Below are 27520 nucleotides of genomic sequence, written 5' to 3'. Positions count from 1 at the left end.
TCATTGGCTTACTCAAGGTCACACAGCTGGATTCACACTCAGGCTGTCTGTTTTCCAAACACCCTGCCCTTCTGCCTCTTACCATGCTGGTCGTCTGTTGCTCTGCCCTGTAGCTTCTCTAATGGAAAGTGATTGTTAGCAGTGGAGCAGGGACTTGAACCCTAGTCTCCTGACCCCATGTCTTATGTTCTCTCCACTATACCAAAGTTCTACATAACAAGAGGTTAGACGTACGATTTTATACAAGAGAGGGGCTTCAGAGGCTTAATTAGAGAAGTGATGAAAGCTATAATTTGAAAGAGTTATAGATAACTATCAAATAATTTTCTTGTTCACAACCCTTGTAGTTGATCAATTTAAAAACATGCTTTCTGGATTCAGTTTTCTCCTTGAAGATTTGAGGAGATAAGCTTCGTCAGTTAGCTTTAGGGGACTCCAAGCTTCCAATGCTTCCCTGTATAACAGAGCCTTGTTTCCCTAAAGCGTGGTCCATGGACCAGCAGTATCGGCATCACTCGGGAGATAGTTAGAAATGCAGAATGTCAGGCCTCACTCCAGACCTCCTGAATCAGAATCTGCATTTTAATAAGATTAAATAATAAGATTCATGTGCGCATTATAAATCGAGAAACATGGCATACTACCCCAGAAAGTGTCAAAATGGAAGCCTAGAAGCACACCATTCTTACAGAAACTAGTTGGGGATGGGAATACTGCTCCACAAGTCCCAACCATAGCAAAATTATGAGGCACAAGAATTGGGTCCTTGACTTAGTACCTGCTCCCATCTTCCAAGTTGCATTTCCCTTTCCCCTGCGTGTCCTTTAAAAAGTTGTCTTCCCCAGGCTACCCTCTTGGGTTTATTGTTTATTCTGTATATGATAACTCTCTTTTTCTTTCCTACCTAATATAGTCCAAACCTCCATTTCCAGATGAAATTTCTCTCATGAGCTCCAGATCCATAGTTTCAACAATGTACCAAAAACCTCTGCTTGAGAAACCACTTTATTGTCTCTAGTACCTCTATGTTAAAATATCCAGAACCGGGCCGGGTGTGGTGGCTCACGCCTGTAATCCTGGCACTTTGGAAGGTCGAGGCCGGTAGATCACTTGAGGTCAGGAGTTTGAGACCAGCCTGGCCAACATGATGAAACCCCATCTCTACTAAAAATACTAAAATTTAGCTGGGTGTGGTAGTGCATGCCTGTAATCCCAGCTACTGAGGAGGCTGAGGCATGAGAATTACTTGAACCTGGGAGGCGGAGGTTGCAGTGAACCAAGATCGCACCCCTGCACTCCAGCCTGGGCGACAGAGCAAGACTCAGTCTCAATAAAAAAAAAGAAAGAAAGAAAAAAGAAAAGAAAAACAAAAAATATCCAGAACCAAACACGTTGCTCCATCCAAAGCCTCCTGTGTCCTGTATCTCAAATAGCCTTAACAATTCCACCATTGACTCAGCCTCCCAAGTTAGACACCTGATGCCAAAGTTTTCCTTAAAAATTATAAATCATTATATTACTCCCTACTTAACCTTACAGTGATTCATAATCACCTGCAAAAGTAGGTCCAAACTTCTTCCTGTAGATTGCATCCAAAGCCCAGAAGGGTCCGGTTTCTTCCTATATTTCAGATCGCCATTTTTCCCCCTTTGATCCCTCCCTCCACCACTGTACCCCTATCCCCTCCAGTATTCCTCCAGCACACTAATCCTGAACATGCCTTTCCTCCTTGTGTGACTGCTCAAACATCACTCCCTCTGTGAATCCTTTCCTGGATTTCTCCTCCTCCCCCTTTCTGTGCTGATTTTATAGTTTTTACACTTTTATCCTTCCATATTTCACACAGTTTTGTAATGATTTCTTTTCATATCTGTGTGATAGATTTGAGTCCTTGAGGAGAGGGAGTCTGTCATTTATTTGTCTTTCATCTTTATGTCTCTAGCTTCTAGCACAATGTCATTTAATGGGCATTCAATAAATACTTAATAGATAGGTAATGAATGAATGAATTTAGATGCCTGGGTTTTTTCTTCCTACTTGTATTCTATTCCCCACATCCTCTCCAAAGATTTCAGCATCATCAAGACATATTATCCTGTGTCTTCCTTCTCAAGATTTAAATTATAGTGATCACCAAATCCATGTTGATATAACAGTGGTTAAGAAGTTTGAATGTGTTATTTTCTCTAAGCAATACAGTTATGTATTAATCAGAATCTCCCAGAGAAAGCCCCTTAGAGCAGGCAGTTCCATAAAAGGAATGTCAGGAAATTCTGCAGACTGGATGAGGACATGTACTGAGTGAACAAGTCTGTCAACTGCTCTAAAGACACTGTCAATGCCATATAAAAGCTGGCCTTGTTCATCTAGCAGATCATGGGAGTGAGACAGTCCAGTGCCTCTCCACCCATACAATATACGAAGAAAAGGGAAGAAACACACATTGCCTCCTGGTAGGTTAGGGGAGGACTTCTTGTACATTTTTAGCAAAATCTGAGTTCAGACCCAGCAATTAGACAAAAGGGTCAGCAAACTATGGTCCATGGGCTTCATCTGCCCACTGCATGTTTTTGTAAATGAAGTTTTATTGGGACACAGCCATACCTATTCACTGTTGCATTATCTCTGGCTGCTTTTGCACTTTGATGAAAGAGTTGAGTAGTTGAGACAGACACTGTTTGACCCACAAAATCTAAAATACATACTATCTAGCCCTTCCTAGCAAACATTTGCCAACCCTAGAAAACTTTTTAAAAATGATGCTTTTTGACTAGAAATTTTTATAATCTTCTGTTTATTGTCAATAGGTGCTGCCAATTTTCAAAAAATGACTTAGAATCCTCAAATAAGTATACAGCCTTATATGCTGCTTAGACACCAAAGCTATGATAAGATTTGTCAGTTCTTTGTATCACATGGGTTCAATTCTTGACATCAGCTAATGTTATAAAAATAACTACAAAAATGGTTGTAATAGAACCAAATCTAAGACTCTTTTTAATATAACAGATCACCATTGCTGGTGAGAAACCTCTACTGAATGGGTGAGATGCCATTGCATTTATCTGAAGTTTTGTCTTTATAATCAATAATCATACACAAACCTAGTTAAGAAACTCATTTTATAGTCCTTGGGGACTGAACACTGTGAAATAAACTTTTACTCTTCAGATGTGCTTGGATTTTGTTTTAAATTAAGAACTACAGAAATACATACCATTTCTAGTGGTAGAGGAAAACATTGCCACCCAGAACTTTCTGAATGTCTCTTTCTGCCCTAGGTCCATTTGTGATGAACACCAATGAAGAGATTTCTCAAGCCATTCTTGATTTCAGAAACGCGAAAAATGGGTTTGAAAGGGCCAAAACCTGGAAATCAAAGATTGGGAACTAGTGGAAAGCAGAAGAGCAGGTCTCAATGTGTCCTAGAATTTTGCCATTTATGAGACTGAGCCGTTGAAGGCATTCCATTTCTAAAGCTTATTTAGCTGGTGCTTCTAAAGAATTCCACACTAAAGCGATAACATGGTTTTTGTAACAAGAAATGTAGTATATTTCCTGGCACATGCAAATAAACCTAATCATTGTTTCTTTAAAAATCAGTGTTTTTCATTTGAAATACCTAAGTTACTAAGCTTCTGTTTAAAAAGTCATTTTGTGTATGTTTGCCTTTTTTTGCATGTATGGATGGATGTTTTTATTATTTTTGTGCATGTGCAGGTTTTCCAAATCATATTTGATTGCTTTCTGTGTGTCATTGGCAGCAGATGGATGAGCATCTGAGGTCCCTTCCTAAGCAATCCTGCTAAGATACAAAGGTCAAAGCTTTGTGCTGGGGTTTCATGTTACAGGTTATCTGCTTTACAATAACGGCAGCCCTGAACATTTGAGTCAGTTCTTAAAACTGCCCTGCTATTGGTAGGGACGCAACAGGATTACAGCCAAGACTTCTCTGCATTTTCTGCCAAAATCTGTGTCAGATTTAAGGCACATGCTTCTGCAAGCTTCCATGAAGGTTGTGCAAAAAAGTTTCAATCCAGATTTGGGTTCCAGTTTTCTGTAGCTGTAAGCATTGGTGGCCACACCACCTCCTTACAAAGCAACTGGAACCTGCGGCGTACGGTGGAGAGATTTTTTTAATTTGCTGGACATGAAATAAATTTACAGTGCTTTCTGATTTCAGGTAGAAGACATGTCCACCTTCTGATTATTTTTGGAGCATGAGAACATTTTAATTTTTTTCATCTCTCTCTCCCCACCCCTAAGATTGTGTGAAAAAAGCGTACCTTGCCTAATTGAAATAATTTCGTTGGATTTTGATCAGAACTGATTATTTGGTTTTCTATGTGAAGTTTTGAGGTTTCAAACTTTCCTTCTGGAGAATGCCTTTTGAGACAATTTTCTCTAGCTGCCTGATGTCAACTGCTTAGTAATCAGTGGATATTGAAATATTCAAAATGTACAGAGAGTGGGTAGTGGTGAATATTTTCATGATGTTGTACGTCCAGCTGGTGCAGGGCTCCAGTAACGAACATGGACCAGTGAAGGTAGGTGAGCTCAATTTTTAATATGATGAAGTTCTTTTTATTGGCTCATACAGAGGACTTTCTTTGCCCTCACTATGTTTGAAACAATATAAAAATGCAGAACCATCCTAGTAGTGGACTGGACAGGATATATCCTGCATTTGTTAGTGACTGTTCTGTTCCTTAGTCTTATTAAACTTCTGGCCATGAGTATTTGAAAATGCTGGGGTGGGGTTGGTTGTGTTTTGAAGTTATGGTAGAACATGAGCAGTCTGGAATCTTTTCGGATGGAGAAGTTTCTCCTCGGTTGCATATGCAGATGGCACAGTGGTTTTTTAATGAAACATTGATTTGTTTTTATGACTGATAACTTTGTGGGCCATTTAGTTTCAGGTCTTTGTGAGCAGCAGAGGTTAGTCTATTTGTTTGGTAAATTGAAAATTGCAGTGCTTTCTATGGACATTTTCTATCTGCTTTTGCAAATCACCAATTGCCGCCATTCAGAAAAATGTGTTCTCAGAGAGTGTTTGGTTTTTTTGCTTCTTGAAGGGTTTAAAATTCAACACTAATCAAATCTTTGGTTCTATGAGCAAGCATCAAATAGAGCTTAACGAGTGGAGAGTAATGCAAAAAATTAACCAGAACGTTACTGACTGCTGGAACAATATTTAGCCCAATTTTATGCATTTCATAGATTGTATATATTTTAAGCTTCTATTTTGAAAATGATTCGGATGTAATTGTTTTGACTGAAGTGGTGCTAAATCATTATTGATTTAGGAACTTCTGGCCTTGAAAAGACAATTAAATGTGAGTTTGAGTTTTTGTAGCTGTTGTTTAGGACATGCATTTTCAGCAGGGGTGATATCGCCCCCAGCAGGGGAAATTGGTTCATGGAGGGCTGAAAAAGTTTTACTCTTTTGATACATCACACACAGACGTACATAGAGTACATATGGTATGTATTTTAAAATACGGTATGCATTCAAATGTCGTGGGGGAAAAATGTCTTAAAAGGCTCCTGGCTGGTGTTGGTGGCCTGGCGAAGGTGGGGGTTAAGATTAAAAAATGTTGAACACTGAGCTGGAGGTGAGTAGGAAGTCACCTTGTTTGGTAGCCAGCACTTTTCTAACTTTTCAAATTCCAAATGTACACGGGAGAACTCACAGTGTTCAGCTCCATTGTACTGCCACCAGCCTTGATACTGGATCTCAAGGCCAGACTGTGGGTCAATGGGAGTGTGAATGTAAGCATAGGTAACAGGAGAAAACTGTCTGACTTGTTTGGAGCAAGTAAGACTTTTCAGACTGTCCAGCTTTGTCGTAAGTTCATAAAACGGAAATCCTTTAGATGTGCTGGGCTCCTCGAGTTTTAAAATATTTCCATTTCCCTTGTAAAACATTACTTTAGCTGATGTTATAGCAAAGGAGACTCTGAATTGTTGGACGTAAGTCATATTCTTTAGGTTGCTCAGCTCTTTTAAAGAGTGCAAGCACCAAGAATGTCTCAGGTGTCCTGGGCACTGTGAAGTTTTATTTATTTATTTATTTATTTAAGATGGAGTCTCACTCTGTCGCCCAGGCTGGAGTGCAGTGATGCAATCTCGGCTCACTGCAACCTCCGCCTCCCGGGTTCAAGGGATTCTCCTGCCTCAGCCTCTCGAGTAGCTGGGATTACAGGTGCGTGCCACCATGCCCGGCTAATTTTTTGTATTTTTAGTAGAGACGGGGTTTCACTCTGTTAGCCAGGATGGTCTCGATCTCCTGACCTCATGATCTGCCTGCCTTGGCCTCCCAAAGTGCTAGGATTACAGGCATGAGCCATCGCGCCCGGCCGGCACTGCGAAGTTTTAAATGCTTTGAATGTACTGTTAATATATAAATTTGTTGAATGGAGCAACGAAGGAAAGCAGCTGAATTTGCATGTGACAGAAAACAAGTCGTTACGCGTGGAGGATGCAGCATTATATACTTACTAATATGATTAGCAATTTTTTTCATTCTATACTTACTAATACGATTGGCATTTTTTTCCAGAATATATCAGAATTTCCTTTAAAAAGTGAAGCTGCATATACTGAACTTATATCCACCCAACCCCTCGCCCAATTAAATTATTTCTGATATGAAGGAAAGGATTGCCTATAGTTAAACAGAAATTTTGGCATAGATGTGACAGAGTGGTAAGCGATAGTGAGATGTATAATATTGTCATAGTTTTCTTTTTTCCCCAACTTTTAAGAAAAGAAAATCTAAGAGGAAACAATGTTTCTAAACATTAAAGTTCTTCTTGTTAAAATTAAAATGTAGTGTGAAAACATATTCATGATGGTAATGGTTTAGGGTGGTGGTATTTGAGTTTTTTTTGTTTTTACTTTTTGAAATAAAATGTTTTATTTATTATAAGGAATTTCCATGTTCTTCCTCAGTACTTGGTCCATGTGTATTTCTTTCTCCTCACCCTCTCCTCTTCTAACCACCTCTTTTCCAGAATGGATGGTGATGCCAATTTTGCCTCTAGGTTGTCCTCCAGCCACCCCCAGTCCAATTTTCACTTTCTAGCTTTGAACATTGCCCACTTTTCCAGCTTAAGAGTAGCATTGCCTCTATGATAGTTCTATGTGTCTGTGAAGAATTGTTTTTTTCCCGTAGCAATCATGAAATAGCTACTAGTACTCTGGACAATTGTGCTTACTGCCATTTGGGTGTAAGGCCTCCTAATTTCATTAGTCTTGCCACTTGTGCTTGCAAGGATAGCTGTTTGGAGTCAGGAGTGCCTGGAACATGTGACTGAGGCAAATCTGTTTGAAAATCTCAACTTAAGATGTCAAATGTACTGTGTATACTGTTTAGCTGTTAAGTTTCTCAGTCTAAGAAGAACACGTTTTCCTCTAGAAATAAGGTTAACCCAGTACCTATGCATGGTTCATTAATATAATCAGATTATGGCCTAGATGTGGTATTTATTTCTGTTTCTATTTTCTCCAGTTTTTAAAATACAGCTCAGATAGTCATATACAGTTGTACACGATGTGTACTGCACAACTCTAGGGTGCTCCATGCATATAGACACATCTGTATGTGACAGCCCTAAGTACAATGTGGTAGACACTCTGGACATTTGGTAAATAAGTATCTACATCCTCACTCTCCTGTCATTCACATTGGTCTTCTGGCCAGCACTATTTCTGGTTTATTTAATAAACAGTTCTTGTCCACAGAAATTTTGTGAGTCATGAAGACATGTCACTATTGCAAAAAAGGAATGCCAGGCCATGGTAGGCTTTCACAACTTTTTTCTGACAGAATTTGTTTCTTTTTGCTTTATCTTCCCTGTATACTATCTTTTTTTAATCCACCCGCTTTCTTAATTACACTGGTAGAAGAATATTGGTGGGTGATGGAGTCATTCACATTCTGTGTAAGACTAGAATCAGTCCAAGATCCACAGGAACGTGGGATACTTCTAACTTTCATGAGAAGCCACATGGCTCACAAGATTTCTTTACCTTTGTGTCGCTTGCCTTCTCCTGAAATCGTCTCTACAGTGAATTGAATAACCAAGGACTGAGGTTTATTTTCCATATTGAATTCCAGGAAGCAGTCCCACTCCTACTCCCTGCCCTATTTCCAGTTCCAAAGTCATGTACAGGGAAGTCCATTGACTTTGATGTTGGTCAAATGGCCCAGCAAACTCTTGTCCACTTTTCTGTCAGGCACAGTCCTTGGCACAAAAGACATCTGAAATACTTTCCATTACTTTCTTCTTTATTTATGACCTTGTAGTTAAATGTGTTGAATTATATGCTTCTATACACATCTGTTTTAATCCAGTTACTCACTTATAACTGGTGACTGAAACTTATATCACTATAGCATGTTATTGGTACCAAGGATACAATACAATACAACCCAGGATACCAGGAACCCTCGATATCTTACATCTTCAATATAGTATTTCCTTGTATGACTTATTTCTTAACATAAAAATCCTGTTTTAAACCTGTTTAGACTTTAAATCCCAAAGACAATTTCTGGAATGAGAATATGGTATTTGCACACACACATGATTCCATGTAGAACTTGAGGTAATAAGATCTGGGACTCCCAGATACATTTATTATTACCACAAATGAATAGAGGTGCTACAGAAATAGGCACAGAAATGACAGTAAAATTGTTTCTGAGCACATTTCTAGGCTCAACTTTTTTCTACAACTTAGGATGAACAGAGACAGTGGAAACTGTATATAATTGGGAATGTGACTGAGATGAGACAAAGATGAGATGGAAGCATTTCTTCTTCCCTTGCTTTTCTGGTGGTAGGTTCACTTTTCTGTCTTCCTTGCCACTAGTTCTTGCAGTCCCTACCAAGACACTAGGGCATTATACAGCAAAGACACCCTGAGGCCCCCTGCTACTGCATCATGAAGCCTTAGTTGGTTGTGATGTCTTAGTTCATAAACAATCTCCCTTGTCTGTCATTAGAGCTTTCCAATATTTGACAATTCATTCATTTTTTTTTTCAACAGGTATTTATTGGGCACCTGTATATCTAGGCACTGATCTAGTGGCTGAGAATGAAGCAGGAAATAAGTCTAGGGGCTGGGAATGCAGGAGAAAATAAGACAATGTTTCAATTCTCTTGGAATTTGCATTCCAAGTATGGTGGGTAGAGGCAGACAATATGCAAATCTGTAACATGTCAGGTGTGATAAATGCTATGAAGAAAATCAAGTAGGGGGAGCGGATACAGTACTGAGTAAATCAGAGGAGACCTTTCTGATTCAGTTACGTCTCTGCAGAGTCCTGAAGGAGATAAGAGAGACAGAAGCAACCATCAATGCAGTGGCCATGGTTGGCACAGCAAGTTGGCTTTGATGTCTGGGTATTAGCCAGGGAGCTGGTGTAGCTGGAGGTGGGGTGAATGGAGGCCAGAAGTGCAGTTGTTGAGGTTGGAGAAGTAGCCAGGGAAGATCATGTAAGGTGTGACTGTGCTCCCATAAAACTTTATGGACACTAAAAATTGAATTTTATGTAATTTTCCTGCATCATCAAATTTTTTAAAAAAAAATTTGTTTCAACCATTGGAAAATGTAAAAAATTGTTCTTAGCTAACAGGCCATACAAAAACAGGCTGCAGGTTGGATTTGGCCCATGGGTCATAGTTTGGCAATTGTGTTATATATAAATCATTACACTATTTTATCTTCATCATGGTACACATCCATACCTGACATGTTTTATTTGCCTGTGTATACATTTATTGCTTTGTCGCCATCTACTAGAATACAAGCTTTTTGAGAAAAGGAGCTCTTAATTGTCTTGTTTACTGCAGCATCCCAATCACCAGTGAAAAGCCTGTAATAGGGTAGATACTAAAAACAGTATTTGTTGACTGATTGATGGACTAGACCTCAGGATTTTTAGATGTCCAGGATCAGGATATGAACTACTGCATTAAATCATCTCCAACATCTACTCTTATGATGGCTGGTCTGACTTCATGATTTTAAAAAAAAATTCTAAAGCATTTTTAAGGCAGTATATTCACCCTGTGCTATTTTCCTGTGGGCATAGGATAGGATTTCTGTGGATGTATCAAAGACTCCTCCAGTGTCCTTCCAGGCACAAGCCATCCTATAAGGTGTTCCCTTTTAGGAGCCACAGGTATAGAAGGAAGTCATCTGAGCCCATTATTCCAGCCTGTTGGTAACACAAAGAGAGATGAGCAAAGCAGCATCTGTACAGGGGTCTAGACAAAACTTCGACATCTTGATGTTTTCCTTCATCCCTGAGATCCTTAGAAATGCTACCTATGCTTTCATTTTATGCTAGGTGGTTTGTAAAGTCATGGTAAATTATGGCAAAATACTCTGGTCAGATACTTTATCAGGCTAGGCCAGGATATGCTGTGAAAACAAGCACCCCCAAAATCTTGGTGGTTCATAAACAACACTTATTTATTGCTTATACCACATGACCAGCCTGGTTCATCCGGGGTCAACTCCACATGGGGATGAAGCTGACTGAGTATCTGATCTTGAATGTTAGGAATCACTATGACAGAGGAAGGGAGAGCCCCAGAGAGCCCCACCCTGGCACTTAAATTCTCCGACCCGGAAGTGACACATATTAGTTCTAGTTGCAGCCCCTTGACCCACTGCCCCATCTAGCCACAAAGGGCCAGGAAGTGTAATCCCACCATGCACTCAAAAGGCAGTGAGATGGAAATATTTGACAAACAGTATTAATGACTGTGACACATAGTGAGTTCTTCACATTGGTGACTTCTAAATGCTTCTGAACACACCTTTGACTGTAGAATGTCAAAAACATTCCCAATTTTATAGCAGTGCTGGAAAATGAATTGTATTGAGACAACTTGGGAGGAGTAGGAGGCGATAGAATAAAAAGAAAAACTTCACTGATTTCTGTCACGCCTCCTTTAATGCATGGAAGAACATATACATTGCTTAGAAAATCACATTACCACATTCAGAACAACTTCAGTGAAGATGGGAAACAACCATGGCTGGTCAATGGGGTAAAGTGTGCTGAAGGAAGACAGATTTATTTCTCAGGAGGCATCTTCTCCCTGGAAAAAAGAAAGACACATATTCATCTCAGTAAATATTTGTGGAATGTCTACCATGTGCCAGGCATATGAGTGAAAATGATGTTTTTATAAAATAAAGATGTCTTAAGTATTTGCATGTCTTGCTAATAGTCAGGGAGTTCAATTTGGCCAGTGGGAAGGATAATTTTATGCCTGAAACTTTAGTAATGTAAATTCTTATGCTGATTCTCTTTTTGTCATTCACTGAGTATTCCTAAGTAACTATAACACTCACATATTGGAGATAAGTATCGGTTTCCCGAAATCTAGGTTTGGCTAACATTGCTTCTGGAAAGAGAAAATGTTGAATGTGTTGAATGTCCCTGTGGCAAATTCTTGCTGTTGCTTACTGTTCCATTATGGAGAGTATTAGAAAGAGTGTAATTTTGATTGAATGACTATGCTAAAAAAACACCCTAAAAAAGAAACTGCACAGAAAGAACAGAGTGGAATGAAAAAGTGAAAACAACTTTGCAATGGTGTGCTTCATTTACAAGTACATTGTCACAGCAAGACTAGGGATGATTGGGCATCTTAGAGAGTGCAGAGGATGTTGATAAGGAAGAGGAAGAGGAGATCAGTGGATGTTGATGTGGGACACTAGATCCTTAGTGAAGAAGCGTGAAAGAGGGTATGCTGGGCTGTCTGCCACTGGCATAGCAAGGCTGCTTTGTAGAAGGGACAATAAAGTTTTGCATAAGGATCCTTTTCCCATCCAATGGATTATGCTATACTTTGGCAGGAATAAGGCTGTAGCAGTTAACCATTGCCACAATGATGCCGTGTAACACAACAGTCCAAATTTCAGTGGCTTAAAACATCACTACCTTATTCTCACTTAGGTCTCTGAGTCAGCTGGGAGTCAGAGGATTAAGGCTCAAGGCATAGGTTGGGTGCAGGTCAGCCCTACATGTCTCTCATCCTTCTTTGATCAGTGGGCTAGCAGAAGCATGTGCTTGCAGTGATGGTGGAAATAGAAAAACGTGCAATCAGAGGTGAGTTTCAAGCCTCTCCTTGCATCATGTCTTGTAATGTCTCATTGGTCAATAGGGCTGGGAAATATATCCCTCCCTCAGAGAGTTAGGAGTGGAAATGAAATTGTTTTTAACAATAGCCTAATCACCATAAAGGCTTTGGGTGGCACATTGGGCCCTTGATCTTGGAGATCAGTGATAGAGAGACTGTAACAGACCTCAGGAACCCCTTGGGGTTGTTCAGAGCATACTTCTAGAGGGTCTGGGGTTGTCTTGCCATTCAAGTCCATCCCACACCCATCTGCCCCCACATATCCTAAGCACAGTTATGTCAAGTGAGAACAGAGGCATTTGAGTGGAGCACAGATTTCAAACACAGAAAGGCAGGGCATGGCCATCTCTCCCAGTGCTAGATGATCTGGCTGGGAGAAAACCACAAGCAGTCTTCATCAAATTGGAGGAAGAGGAGGTCCCAGGCATTTAGCCCCCTAGTATGTCCTTTAAAAACTCAGATGGCTTTGGGAGGCCGAGACAGGTGGATCACGAGGTCAGGAGATCAAGATCATCCTGGCTAACACGGTGAAACCCCGTCTCTACTAAAAAATATAAAAAACTAGCCGGGCGAGGTGGCGGGCGCCTGTAGTCCCAGCTACTCGGGAGGCTGAGACAGGAGAATGGTGTGAATCCGGGAGGTGGAGCTTGCAGTGAGCTGAGATCTGGCCACTGCACCCCAGCCTGGGTGACAGAGCGAGACTCCGTCTCAAAAAAAAAAACAACAAAAAAACCCAGACTGCCATGCACACACACTCACACAAATGCACACGCACACACACACGCATTCACACACACTCTTTTCTTGCATTTGTAGTTCCTTTCCTCAGTCTAAGTTTAATTAAACAACCTGGATTTCATATATATTCATTTAAATATAGAATTGCATAAAGGAAAGAGCCACCGGAACCACCAATGGTAGCATGAGGCCTCTGAAATGAAAGACGAGCCCACCCCAACCTTAAATGACCAGGTTTCTGGATTTCAGAGAAGCAAGATCAGACCCTTGGCAGGTTCCATCTGAGAAGCCACAGCAGCCATAGCTACAGCAATAATGATTAGCAAATGTGCGTTCTCCCTGCCCTAGTTAGTACACCCTATACCCTCAGGTGTCATCTGTTCTAGGTAAAGTCAGACCCTAATAACAAAACACCAAAATGTAAAATGTTGGTTGTTTTTTTTTTTTAAACACACTTCTAAAGACATGTAAAGCCTGAGCAGATACCTTAAAATTCATTTTCTATCTGAAAACACCTCCTAGAACCATTTTTAAAAGGAGATGGAGGCAAGGTGGAGAAAAAAAGTTTGTCTTTGATTTACCCTGGGAAAGTTGTCTTTTAAAAAAATTTTAATGTCTATTTACTATGATTGGAGTTGCCGTGTCTTGCTCTTTTCAAGCTCACCACTCTGGCTCCTAAGGAATATCAGGGCCCCTAAAACACAGACTTCTAAACCCCAACACATAGGACACACCTATGTGTGGAAAGAAAGGAAAGAGGAAAGAAAGAAAGGAATGCAACATTTATTGTGTGTCTACCGTACACCTGACCCTTTCCTACATATGGCCTCATATAATCTCTTCATCAGCTTTATGAGATGACTATTATTAACAATGCCACTTTATAAATGAGGAAATCAAGCCTTAAGGAAGTCAAATACCATATCCTCAGTCAAATAGCTAAAAAAAAAAAAAAAAAAAAAAAAAAAGAGTAGTGCCTAGATTCAAAGACAGCTTTTTTTTTTAACTTATAGAGTAAAATGGATTTTTTCCCTTTTGGTGTGTAGTTCTATGAATTCTAACACATATATAGATTTATATAACCACAACCATAATTAGGATACAACACTATTCCATCACCCCCCAAAAATTCACTTACATTATCCTTTTATAGTCAGACCCTCCTCCCAGCCTCCCAACCTCTGGCAATCACTGATCTGTTGTCCTTCACTGTCATTTTGTATATTTGGTTCACTGTCATTCTGGTTTTTTGGGAATGTCATATAAATGGAATCATACACTATGTAACAGTTTGAGATCAGCTTCTTTCATTCATACTGCCTTTGAGATTCTGCCAGTGTCCCAGTAGTTCATTCCTTTTTATTGCTGAGTAGTATTCTATTGATTGCTGAACCATTCACCCATTGAATGACACATAAATTGTTTCTAGTTTTTTTGGCTATTGTGAATAAAGCTACTACAAACATTCATGTACATGTATTTATGTGAACATAAGGCTTCATTTATCAAGGGTAAAATCCCCAGAAGTAGGACTGTTGGGTCGTATGGTGAGCATATGTTTATAAGAAACTGCAAACACATTTTCCAGGGTGTTATACCATTCAAAGCCAGTTTTGAACAATTCAAATCTATGCTTTCTCCTTTCCAGTAAGCTGTTTCTCCAGATGACAGAGTGGTTTACTATATTAGGCAAAGCTTCATCTTGGGGAGTGTTAATTCCAACTGAGAGCTATGGGAGGCAAAGTTACAAAACTTCAGCTCAGACTCACAAATCTAACTTGATCTGGGAAGATACCTCGACAAGTGGGGGAGGGAGAACATCTGCTGAGGAAGGCTGGGAGTGGAGTGAGACTTTGCTACTTGGACCCCAAACCAGGAAAAATTTGGTGGTTTTGGTTTAGCCTGAACCATCAGGTTAAACAGGAAATGCAAAATGCTCTTCCAGTGAAACAGAAGAAGCCGCTAAGAGGTAGAGGGAACATGGAACTATTTGTATTGCAACCGAATCCACCTCCCCAAACCCACTGCAAAGGGAAATTGCTGACTGCAGTGTCCCTGAACTCCAGGGGGAGTAAGAAGAGAACCACACCCCCAGGGAACACTTGTAAATCTGTAAGCAAATCTAGGGAAAGTTGTGTGAAATGTGTCCCTTCCATAACTCACCCTAAAGCTTCTGGGTATTCTAAACATACAAATTCTATTCATCACACCCTTTCATCACCAAGCTTCCTGAAGGCATATTGCCAACACAATTTGACAAAGAAAATAGCACCAACAACTCTTCAAAGCCTTGGAAGGATAGTCTCAGACCGGCTCTCAAGAGTTCCAGGGATGAATTTAGCAAGGCTGGCCTCCTTTTCCATATATATAGAACAAGAGGATTGTTAATAGCATGGGATTGGAATGGCTCAAGAAAAGCTTTTTGCAGCTCTTTGAGAAAAGTAGCCAGGGTTCCCCCTTAAACCTTCTTTGTTGATGGCCTTATAGCTCAAAACCAGCATTGGAACTGGCTATGTACTCCCAAACCAAAGCCTCTTCCACTTGGCATGTATGTTTATATTCTCATTTATATCTTCTTTCAAATACCTTGTAGGATTGCCTTTTGAAAGGATTATAATTTATACTTTTTTGTTGAATTCAGTAGGTTAAAGCAGTACCTATTTAATTTTATTTTGAAAAATCGGTTGTTCTTGCTTTTTGGGAATTTGAGAGGCAATTTAGTCTGTCATTTAGGATGGCATCATATAAAGCAGCCAACTTCATCATGCTATTTAGCCTGGAAAGCGATATTGTTGATCTTCAACCTTGAAACCTTGAAAAAGTCATACAGGTTGGGAACTGACCTGCAAACGGTCAGGTATCTTGAGATAGGAAAAGGATTTGCAAATCCAGGTCAGCAAGATACTCACACAAATATTTTGAACCCAAGGTATACATCAAATAGATTTAAAGACTAAGACTATTTCTGAGCATGCATCGACCATTTGAAGACTAGTGGACTTGCATGAAGTTCAGGAGTTAACCTGGGTCTTGTAACTTAAAATCAGCATTTCTCATGCCCTAAATTAGTAGTAGAGAGACAGTATAGAGAGTTCCTATATAACCCTCACCCATCTTCCTCTAAGGCTAACACCTGGGAAGTTTTTTTAAAAAAAATCCTGATGGCAAAGCTGCAGCCCAGACCCAAAAAATGAGAATCTCTGAGATTAGGATTCGAGCGTCAGTATTTCTTTGAGGCTTATTCCCAGGTAGATTCAAGAAGAAGCCAACATTTTGAACCCCTGCTTTATTTGTGTGTGTGTGTGTGAGAGAGAGCTTTAATGACACAAGATACTTATAGCTACAAGTTATACATGTATTGTAAACTGTATATAACGATATAAAGTGCTAAATAGATAAAGAATGCATAATCACTTTGGCTCAGTTAATCCAATAATTTCCACAATGGGTTCATGAAAAAACTCATCTGACTGGCTAAGTCTTCAATTCTTATTTTTTTTTTTACAAAAGTACATATTTTTACTGCAATCACGGGAACTTGTTGCACTTTCCAATGTGCAAGTTTGTGCAGTTTTGCTCTTGATTCTATTTACAAATATCTTAAGCCAGTTTTCATCAAACATATGAAAAATGAAGCCTGCCTTTTTGTCCCCAAATCGTAAACAGGTGTAAAGCTTTTAAAACATTAATCTCACAGTTTCAACAATTAATTGTTGAATTCTCCTTTCCAATACACAATGTTTTCGTTCAACACAGATCTGGGGAGCAGTAAAACGTTCATCCCACGTGTTAGGGCTTTAGATACATACTACATGCTTTCATAATAAACTCTACTGTGAGGATGTGTCCAGGTTTTAAGTGATTTTCCATAATTTCACTGATGCTTTAAGAAAAAGAGCAACACTATGTTTATTTTTAATGTTGAAAGAAATAGTAAATATACTCAGGTTCAATGGCACTACTGATAGAACTGCTGCTGAATTTGGAAAGAGCGCTGTAAGAAGTCACTTTCAGGTAAAGAATAATTTTACTTTTCCCTCCTGTAATGCCAAATGCATACTGTAGCAGTTTAGCTAGTCAGTTCTCCTAACTCTGTGGCCTTTCCAGTTGTATTCAGGCTTTTCAAAAATCAGTGAGCCATCAGATTTACTTTCTTCCCAAAGAAATTCAAATATGGGCCGGGGCGGTGGCTCAAGCCTGTGATCCCAGCACTTTGGGAGGCCAAGACGGGCGGATCACGAGGTCAGGAGATTGAGACCATCTTGGCTAACACGGTGAAACCCCATCTCTACTAAAAAATACAAAAAAACTAGCCGGGCGAGGTGGCGGGCGCCTATAGTCCCAGCTACTTGGGAGGCTGAGGCACGAGAATGGCATAAACCCGGGAGGCGGAGCTTGCAGTGAGCTGAGATCCGGCCACTGCACTCCAGCCTGGGCGACAGAGCAAGACTCCGTCTCAAAAAAAAAAAAAAAAGAAATTCAAATATGAACAATTGAAATAAATAGGTTATAGAAGGCAAATCAAGTGTTATCAGGTTTAAGAATAAGACAGAAATATGGTATAATAAAAAGATGTCCAAAATTATTTAGACATCAACTCCAAGAAAGAAAAAAGAAAATTACTTGCAAAACTATTTAGGATATATCATCTTTCTTAAAGATAGCCAGCTATATTCTTGAAAACAAGATAAAAATTTTCTTGTTTAATCTGCATGTTATTTTCCACTATAACACATTAATTTTACAAACATTGATGTGAGAGAGAAGAGTTAGATAGTTTCTGCAAACTAGCAAACCTGGCTGTCATAGTGTTTTTATTCAAGTTGACCTGATGCACTTCATAGATTGCTAGCTTTAAAATTAACAATGTGAACCCCTGCTTTAAACCCTTCTCAAAGTGCGTTCAGCCAACCAACAGTATCGCCCGCGCCTGGGAACTTGTTAGAAACCACTTTGTCAAACTCATTTCCTGGTATGACAATGAATCTGGCTACAGCAACAGGGTGGTGGACCTCATGGTCCACATGGCCTCCAAGGAGTAACACCCCAGGACCATCAGCTCCAGTGAGAGCATGAGAGAAAGAGAGAGGCCCTCGGCTGCTTGGGAATCCCTGCCACACTCAGTCCCCACCACACTGAGAATCTCCCCTCCTCACAATTTCCATGCAGACCCCCTGAAGAGGGAAGGGCCTAGGGAGCCCCACTTTGTCATGTACCACCAATAAAGTTCCCTGTACTCAGCTAAAAAAAAAAAAAAAAGAAAGAAAGAAAAAGAAAAAGAAATAAAAAAGAAAAAGAAATGTGGCCTCCTGTCTTGGCCCAAACCCACTGCATCAGAATCTGCATTTTAACGAGATCCCCAGGTATACACATTAAGTTTTGAGAAGCAGTACTATATATAAAATATTCAACAGACCACACAAACCTGGGCCCAATTGCTATTTGTCAGATACATGCATGTATTTATTACTTATAAATTCCTTCATCAGAAACATATTACATGCTTATTACTTTAAAAAGAGGAATCAGACACATATCCTACCTTCAAAAAGATCTCAGTCTAGGAAGGGAATACAGTGTGTTCATAAATAATATAGTCTAAGTTAGGGACTTCATAAAATGCTTGATGGAAGAAGTGGCATTTATTTTGGACCTGGAATGAGAACTGAAAGAAGATATTCAAAAGACAAGTGATTTAGTGATGTAGTTTGAATACATGAATAATCTCAAGGTTACTTTTTCTATAGCTTGTGGTGAATCAAGTTGTTTTACTTGAAATTAAATTCATACATTTAATAAATATTTATTCAGCTCTTACTATTGCTATAAGACAGATACCATTACTGCTCAAGTGGCTTTTACAACCTAGTGGGGAAGACAAGCAGATAACAAGAAATGACACAATTCATTAGTGTTACTGGTAGTGTTATGAAGGACAAGGATGGGGTGGCTAGAAATCCATGTGACAGAGGAGACCTAGGCAGGGGTGGGAGTTGTGGAGGAGGTTTCCCTGAGTAGATAACATCTAAGCTGAGAAAGATTTAGTTAGACAAAGAGTGAATGGCATTCCAGGCAAAGGAAACAGCATGGACTAAGGTCAAAACAAGAAGAAATCAACCAAAGAACAAGTTGATAAAATGGATGTCCAGTAATATTCCATTGTTCAACTATGCAACATTTTTCATTGCCTCCCAAATTGGGTCAAAGTAGCCCGGTCTTCACGCCTCCAGTCCTTCCTCTTTTTAAAAATTTTATAGAACTATATTGATATAGAATTTACATACTATAAAATTTACCTTTCGCTTGTTTTCATTCAAGAATATTAGGAAATTTACTGAGTTGTATAGCTATCATCTACATAAGGTCCATTATGCCCCTTTACAATGAAACCTCCATTCTCACTCCCAGCCTCAGGCAGCCAATAATCTATTTTCTGTCTCTAGGGGCTAGAAACTTAAGAGTGGAATTAGTTGGTGTATAATAAATTTAACTTATTAGAGAACTGCTGAACTCTTTTCCACAGCAACAATACAATTTTACAGCTTCATCAGCCATGTATGAGGGTTCCCGTTCCTCCATATCCCTTACAACACTTGGTATTGTCAGTCTTTTTGTTTATAGCCATTCTACTGGGTGTGAAGTGGTATCTCATTTCACCAGCCCCTCTTCCTAACTTCTTTGCCAGATTCCCCACTCCTAAACCTGCTCTATGCCCAACCAAAGTGAATCCCTTGCTGTTTTGTTTTGTTTTGTTTTTTCACTGAGACTCGTTGATATCCCCAAATTATGCCTTTCTTCACTCTTGGAATGTGTTACTTGACTGGACATTTTTTTCTGGTGAAGGAGAGGGGCTGGGCTGGAAATTGAGAGCTCAAATTAGTAGGAGTACAGAAGGTCTTTGACTTCCTCACAACATGGGACACTTCTAAGTTTCTCCTAAAAACCCCACCACCATACTTTTCCAAATATCTTGCCTGCCATCTTGGTCACACATGACCTAAATTAATACTTAAGAAGCTATGAAGATGCTCATGCTTCCTCAGGGGAGAATGCTGTGTGAACTTAGAAATTAACAAAAGGAGAAACGACTACCCTTGAAATTGTACCACAGAAAGGAGCATGCATTCAAATGATGGTGAAGTCTTATTAAAAAGACTTTAAGCCTCTCAATTTAGAAGCTGGCTTGTGGTAGCCAAGAAATTAGAGAATGATTTGTTATTTAAGAGTGAAATTGCTAGTAGTCTTGGATTAATTACCATAAAAAAGCTGCCGCTGTAATAAAAAGCAGAGATCTGGTAACCCTGCTTCACTTCCTTTCTCTTGATGAAAGCCTTTTAATTATTTTAATTTTGATTAGCACTTCCATCAGAAAATAGGAAGAAATTAGGAGCAATTGGCAAAGGTTTAGTAATTAAAACCACTGAAATCAATGGTTTAAGTATGTATTTGGGATAATCACACTTTTTAATTTTTATTTTTGTCTTACTCAAGTGGTTAACATAAAGTTCATTATACAAAAATCAACCAGTGCAGAAAGCCGATTGGAAACAAACAACCATTCTTGAAATTAGTTGCCAGGTTTCTACTTATGTTTAATTGTTAGTACTTCCACTTAAAATAGCAAAATGACTGTCTGCAATTTCTGTTATTTCAAACTAGGTTTTAAATTCTGGGGTTGAAAGTAAGCTTAAATAACTCTGAGTACTTGAGTAAACACTGCATTTTTTATGATGAGGCAAGTTGCATGAACCATTTAATTACTTTAATTCAATCCAGAGATTTGATATTTTCTCCTGAGTTCTCACAGTTGGATAGTTTAAAAATATTTCTAAGATTGAATTGAAACCTGTAAGAACTGTAATAAAACTGTCTGTTTTCTTTCTCTTTCTTTCTTTCTTTCTTTCTTTTCTTTCTTTCTTTCTTTTTCCTTCCTTCCTTCCTTTCCTTCTCCTTCCTTCCTTTCTTCTCTTTCTTTTCTTTCTTTTTTTCCCAAGATCTCGCTCCGTTGCCCAGGCTGGAGTGCAAGTGGCAAGATCATGGCTCACTGCAAGCTTGACCTCCCCAGGCTCAGGTGATCCTTCCACCTCAGTCTCCTGAGTAGCTGGGAGTACAGGCATGCACCAGCATGTCTGGCTAATTTTTGTATTTTTGGTAGAGACAGGGTCTCACTATGTTTCCAGTCTGGTCTTGAACTCTTGCGCTCAAGTAATCCTCCTGCCTCGGCTTCCCAAAGTGCTGGGATAACCAGTGTAAGCCACCATGCCTGGCCTTGTATTTTTGGATAGTATTGAGCAAAATTTGCCTCAATAAATATGAATCCTTTCAATATGCTTCAACTTTAAAATCTTCAAAAAGCTGCTTAGTTTCATTATTTTCGTGTGGAAGCAGCATTGTCCCAAAGTTTTATTTTGAAGACTGAATTGTATACGGAGTACTGTCCAACTAGAAGAGAATGAATAATCAGGAAAAGAGAGACTATTGAAAAATGAAACTTAATGGAGAAGTATTGAATTTCAAAGCTGCCAGAGACATTAGCAATTGTTCAGTTTCATCTCCAGATTTCTTAGATGAAGAAGCTGTGGCAAGCCAATTTCACAAACCCGATCTATGATCCTCATGCTCCCCACTCCTCTCACTCCCAGAATTTTGCCTTGATCCAAACTTTACAGAAAAGTACAAAACCACAGGTATGAGTTCACTGAGCTTCCCAGGCAGTCCTGCCATCTATAAACCCATGTCATTCTGTATTTTCCTCTTGTTTCTGAGGGTGATCCTCTCATCTAGTCACACTATGTCCACTTATCTCTGGCACTTATGTCAAAACAACCCCTCTAGGTCCTGCCTTAGCTCTCCTGCATATGCTTTCTCTTTCTTCCTGTCTGTTGCCTCTTTCCCCCAGCTTATAATTCTCCCGCCTTTATTAAAAACATGCACTCACAGACACACACTCACATCTGGATTCCCAGGTACGATAACCTTGTGGATTCATGCTTTCAGATCATTCTTAGTCCATAGAATATAAAATTGATGGAATGATGGCAAACATTTGCAGATGACAATCATTTACAGAAATGGCACTAAAGCCATGAAGCTGAAGCTGCAGTACTTATGGATCTGAGCTAGAAGACAGGGACCATCAAAAATTCAGCTTCAGCTGGAGATGGGCTCTTTGAGTGCACTACATCAGATCCACGAAAGAGGAAGGAAGAGTTACTGCTCATTGCTGCCTGGAGCTGTGACTTCTATGAAATTACTTAACTAGGGGCAAAGGAGGAAGCAGATACTTCCTTGCAACTAGGACTTGAGCTGAGATGATCCCTGAATCATAAATAGTCAACAAGATTTGGATTCAGGACCCAGGGAATCAAGGGGTACAACCATAAAACTTCTAAATGTTGGGGAAAGAATAATGAGAAAGAAAAATGAATCTCTGAAAGAAAATGGAACTACTAAACAAAATTCCAAATCACGTTAATATAATTGTTACTAAGAATGACAGCAACAAAATGAATAATCAGGATATGTCATACCTATAAAGTTAAGAATCTAAAATAATTTGAAGAAATACTTAAATATATTTAGAACCCTCAAAGAGATAAATAATATTCATAAAATTAAAATGACAAACTAGGGGCGGGGCGTGGTGGCTCACGCCTGTAATCCCAGCACTGTGGGAGGCCAAGGCGGGTGGATCGCAAGGTCAGGAGATTGAGACAATCCTGGCTAACACGGTGAAACCACGTCTCTACTAAAAATACAAAAACAAAATTAGCCGGGCGTGGTGGCGGGTGCCTGTAGTCCCAGCTATTCGGGAGGCTGAGTTGGGAGAATGGCGTGAACCCAGGAGGTGGAGCTTGCAGTGAGCCAAGATTGCACCACTGCACTCCAGCCTGGGCGACAAAACTAGACTCCGTCTCAAAAAAAAAAAAAAAAAAAAGAGAGACAAACTAGGAAGAATATACAGAAATGTAACAGAAAGTAGATAGGAAGAAGAATGAAGTAGAAATACTTGAAATTAGAAATATGTTGATTGAAATTAAAACTGTAACAAAGTAAACTCTAGACTCACAATTGGAGAGTTGGTGATTGGAAAGATGAACCAATTAATTTACCCAAAACACATTAGAGAGAGGTGAAGGGGAAAAAATAGCTAAATATAGAAGCACATTTAAGAGACATGTAAGATGATTAAAAGCCTCCAACATTTTTCAAAAAAGAGAGTAGAGACAATATTATAGGTGGAATAATGAAAATGATAATGGCTGAGAATATTAAAGAATTGAGAAAAAACAGACAAGTGGCCTCAGATTGAAACTGCCATGAAGGTCTCTGTCTCAAATTCTCAACTCTGCTTTTGTAGTATGAAAGCAGCCATAGACAATAAGTAAGTGAATGCACATGGCTGTGTGTCAATACAACTTGATTTACAAAAACAGGCAGGCAGCAGGCTAAATTAGGCTGGGATACCATAGTTTGATAGCTCTTGATGTAAAGAATAACCATTGTTGGCCAGGTGCAGTGACTCATGTCTGTAATCACAACACTTTGGGTGGCCAAGGCGGGCAGATCACTTGAGCCCAGGAGTTCAAAACCAGCCTGGGCAACATAGCAAAACCCCATCTCTACTAAACGTACAAAAATTAGCCGGGCATGGTGGCACGCTCCTGTAGTCCCAGCTACTCAGGAGGCTGAGGAAGGAGAATCGCTTGAACCTAGGAGGCTGAGGTTGCAGTGAGCAGGGATGGTGCCACTGCACTGCAGCCTGGATGACAGGGCCAGACTCGGTCTCGAAAATAAAGAAAGAAAGAATAACCATTGTTTACGTTTTCATGTATATGTCACCAGATGTTCTTCATATATCCATATAAGTATGTATATATGATGTACATAAGTACCTAAGTAAAAATACATAAGTAATTTTAAAAGAGGTTATATCATAGCTGAATCACACATGACTCGGACTACACTTGCTCTTCTGAGTACCTACTTTTGGACAACTCTCAGTGTCCACTAGCATGTCTAAAAAAAAAGTCTACTCCTAAAATGCTAATGCATGATGTAGATTTTAACTACAGCTTTTGAGGCTCAGTGGAGGAGGGTGCACATCACACGACCCAATGCAAAGCTTTTTTTTTTTTTTTTTTTTTTTTTTGAGACGGAGTCTCGCTCTGCCGCCCAGGCTGGAGTGCAGTGGCCGGATCTCAGTTCACTGCACGCTCCGCCTCCCGGGTTCACGCCATTCTCCTGCCTCAGCCTCCCAGTAGTTGGGACTACAGGCGCCCGCCACCGCGCCCGGCTAGTTTTTTGTATTTTTTAGTAGAGACGGGGTTTCACCGTGTTAGCCAGGATGGTCTCGATCTCCTGACGTTGTGATCCGCCCGTCTCGGCCTCCCAAAGTGCTGGGATTACAGGCTTGAGCCACCGCGCCCGGCCAATGCAAAGCTTTTTAACAGCCCCTTTTGCTCATCTTTGTTTTCCCCCACTGTTCCTCACCCTGCAGCAGGCAGCTAACATTCACCTCTCCCTTCCACCCTCCTCTCTCAGCACTGGTCCTTTGCCTCCTCCCTCATCCCAGCTCTACAAATGGCCTCAGCCTGCATACTCCAACCTCCCAGCAAAACAAACATCTAGTAACTACAGGGTCAGCAAGAGAGAATCTGAGGCCCTAGCCATAGACAGATCACCTTATCATTTCTCCAGCACATTCCAGGAAGGATCTCAGTTCGTTCTGTCCCAATATACCTCTACATCCTTTGTTTTAATGATCACATAGAATTTGTTGTATGCATATATCATTATTTATATAACTAAGCCCCCAATTTTGAACAAGAGGCTACATACTGAAAATTTTTTATCTACCAAGTCTTTTTTTTCTTACAAACCCATCCAATACAGTTGCACTGTATCCGCCAATACAGTTGCACTGTATCCGCCAATACAGTTCATGCAACTGTATGGAAATCAAACTCTAGAAGAGTATTTTATAGTTCTATACGAGTATTAAACTCTTATACTTCTAGAGTGTAAAACCCCAGAAAAGTATTTTGTCAGAAAAAGATTGTGTTTTTGAAATAGTAGGTTTTAAAAGAAAATAAAGAAAGAGGGTTAGAAGTAAGAAAATTCAGGTTTAGTAGGTTTTAAAAGAAAATAAAGAAAGAGGGTTAGAAGTAAGAAAATTCAGGTTATCAGGGGCTTGATATCTTTATTTTGTGACTGTAGGCAGGTTACCCAGGACTTTGTAGATCAATTTCTCAAACAAATAACAGAGATGAAATCAACTGTCATTAGCTACTGTCACAAAAATAATATGATAAACATCTATTCATTTATGGCTGCCGTAACTAATTATCACAAACTTGGTGGCTTAAAATAACAGAAATTTATTTTCTCACAGCTCCGGAGTCTAGAATTCCAAAATGGAAGGGTCAGCAAGGCTGCACGCCCTCCAAACACTCTTGGAGAGAGTCTTTTCTTGCTTCATCCGGCTTCTGATGGCTCTAGGCAATCCCCCACTTGTGACTGCATCACTCCAGTCTCTGCCTCCGTCTTCAATTGGCCTTCCTCTGTGTCCCTGTCTTCTCTTCCGTCTCTTATAAGGACACTTGTCATTGTACAGTATTTAGGGTCCACATAGATAATCCAGGAGGATCTCATTTTAAGATCCTTAACTTCATTACATCTATACAGATCCTTTTTCCAAATTAACGTAATGTTCACAGGTTCTGTGGGTTAGGATGTGGACATATCAATTTGAGGCCCACCATTCGATACACTACAGTTTTCTTTGTAAGTGTTCTGAGAACCCAGGAGAAATAAGTAAATCCTTTGATTCAATCAAAAATGAGCAGAATGTGAATCAACAATACTAGAAGATATCCTTTTTCCTAGGCACTGGCATATATTTCAATAGTATCTCTAATTAATTTACAGATGTATTTACGCTTCTAAGTGTCAGCAATGAAGATTATTATGACAAATTTAAAATTTAGTAATTTGTTTTTAAACTGGTATTTTTGTTTTTTTAAGCGGTCATCTCAGTCCACATTAGAACGATCTGAACAGCAGATCAGGGCTGCTTCTAGTTTGGAGGAACTCCTTCGAATTACTCACTCTGAGGACTGGAAGTTGTGGAGATGCAGGCTGAGGCTCAAAAGTTTTACCAGCATGGACTCTCGCTCAGCATCCCATCGGTCCACTAGGTTTGCGGCAACTTTCTATGACATTGAAACACTAAAAGGTAGGTGTGTGGATGTGGAGACAAGTTCTTTCTCTTTATCAGATAGTGACAAATACACTTACTTTCTCCAAAACTCTGCGTAGGGCAGACACGTGTCAGAGGGAGAATGAAAGTCAGTCTTTGATTTCATAACTTCAGTGTTAGTGCAGAATCTTGATTTTTTAATATTTACTTCACAGAGAAATATATGCAATATGATTTTGAGATAAAAAACACAAAAGAACATTTCAAAATATAAAAACAAATTTAACTCAAGGATGTGGGGGCAAAGAAAACCCAGGAAGACTATTGTTCTCAATAGAAAAAAAAATCATAAGGTTTACATAGAAAATAAAACCTGGGGATTCATCCACAAGGAGTATTCTACTGCCATACATACATAGATAAAAACCAAAAATGGCCAGGCATGGTGGCTCATGCCTGTAATCCCAGCACTTTGGGAGGCCAAGGAAAGCAGATTGCTTGAGCCCAGGAGTTCGAGACCAGCCTGGGCAACATGACGAGACCCCATCTCTACAAAAAAAAAAACAGAAAAAAATAGCTGAGCATTGTGGTATGCGCCTATATTCCCAGTTACTTGGGAGGCTGAGGTGGGAGGATCTGCTGAGCCCAGGAGGTCGAGGCTACAGTGAGCCATGATCATGCTACTACACTCCAGCCTGGGCAACAGAGCAAGATCCTGTCTCAAGAAAACCACCACCTCCGAACCAATAGATTAGATATAGCTTTTTGTTTTTTATTTCTGCAAAGTTGTGTGATTTTTTTTTTAAATTTATTATTATTATACTTTAAGTTCTAGGGTACATGTGCATAACGTGCAGGTTTGTTACATATGTATACTTGTGCCATGTTGGTGTGCTGCACCTATCAACTCATCAGCACCCATCAACTCATCATTTACATCAGGTATAACTCCCAATGCAATCCCACCCCCCTCCCCCCTCCCCATGATAGGCCCCGGTGTGTGATGTTCCCCTTCCTGAGTCCAAGTGATCTCATTGTTCAGTTCCCACCTATGAGTGAGAACATGCAGTGTTTGGTTTTCTGTTCTTGTGATAGTTTGCTAAGAATGATGGTTTCCAGCTGCATCCATGTCCCTACAAAGGACACAAACTCATCCTTTTTTATGGCTGCATAGTATTCCATGGTGTATATGTGCCACATTTTCTTAATCCAATCTGTCACTGATGGACATTTGGGTTGATTCCAAGTCTTTGCTATTGTGAATAGTGCCGCAATAAACATACGTGTGCATGTGTCTTTATAGCAGCATGATTTATAATCCTTTGGGTATATACCCAGTAATGGGATGGCTGGGTCATATGGTACATCTAGTTCTAGATCCTTGAGGAATCGCCATACTGTTTTCCATAAT

At 39.7% G+C, this 27520-nt stretch overlaps 2 protein-coding genes across 4 annotated transcripts in view; both read left to right on the top strand.

The window, feature by feature from the left end:
* The window catches only part of PIR (pirin), a 113292-nt gene extending 109693 nt beyond the window's left edge, over positions 1-3599 (top strand). For all 3 annotated transcript variants that reach the window (NM_001194909.1, XM_015126979.2, XM_001116938.4), the window contains 1 exon segment: positions 3282-3599. In NM_001194909.1, coding sequence (NP_001181838.1) covers positions 3282-3394 — 113 coding nt within the window. In that variant the 3' untranslated portion in view covers positions 3395-3599.
* A 243-nt stretch (positions 3600-3842) lies between these two features.
* Positions 3843-27520, top strand: part of VEGFD (vascular endothelial growth factor D) — a 41777-nt gene continuing 18099 nt past the window's right edge. Inside the window, exons 1-2 of the mRNA XM_001101077.4 lie at positions 3843-4547; positions 25935-26145. Coding sequence (XP_001101077.2) covers positions 4458-4547; positions 25935-26145 — 301 coding nt within the window. The 5' untranslated portion in view covers positions 3843-4457. The remainder of the gene's footprint in view (positions 4548-25934; positions 26146-27520) is intronic.

The sequence above is a fragment of the Macaca mulatta genome, chromosome X, assembly GCF_049350105.2.
Source record: "Macaca mulatta isolate MMU2019108-1 chromosome X, T2T-MMU8v2.0, whole genome shotgun sequence".
Taxonomy (NCBI): domain Eukaryota; kingdom Metazoa; phylum Chordata; class Mammalia; order Primates; family Cercopithecidae; genus Macaca; species Macaca mulatta.
Note: the sequence above shows the minus strand (reverse complement) of the source record. Positions and strands in the feature narration are given on the sequence as shown.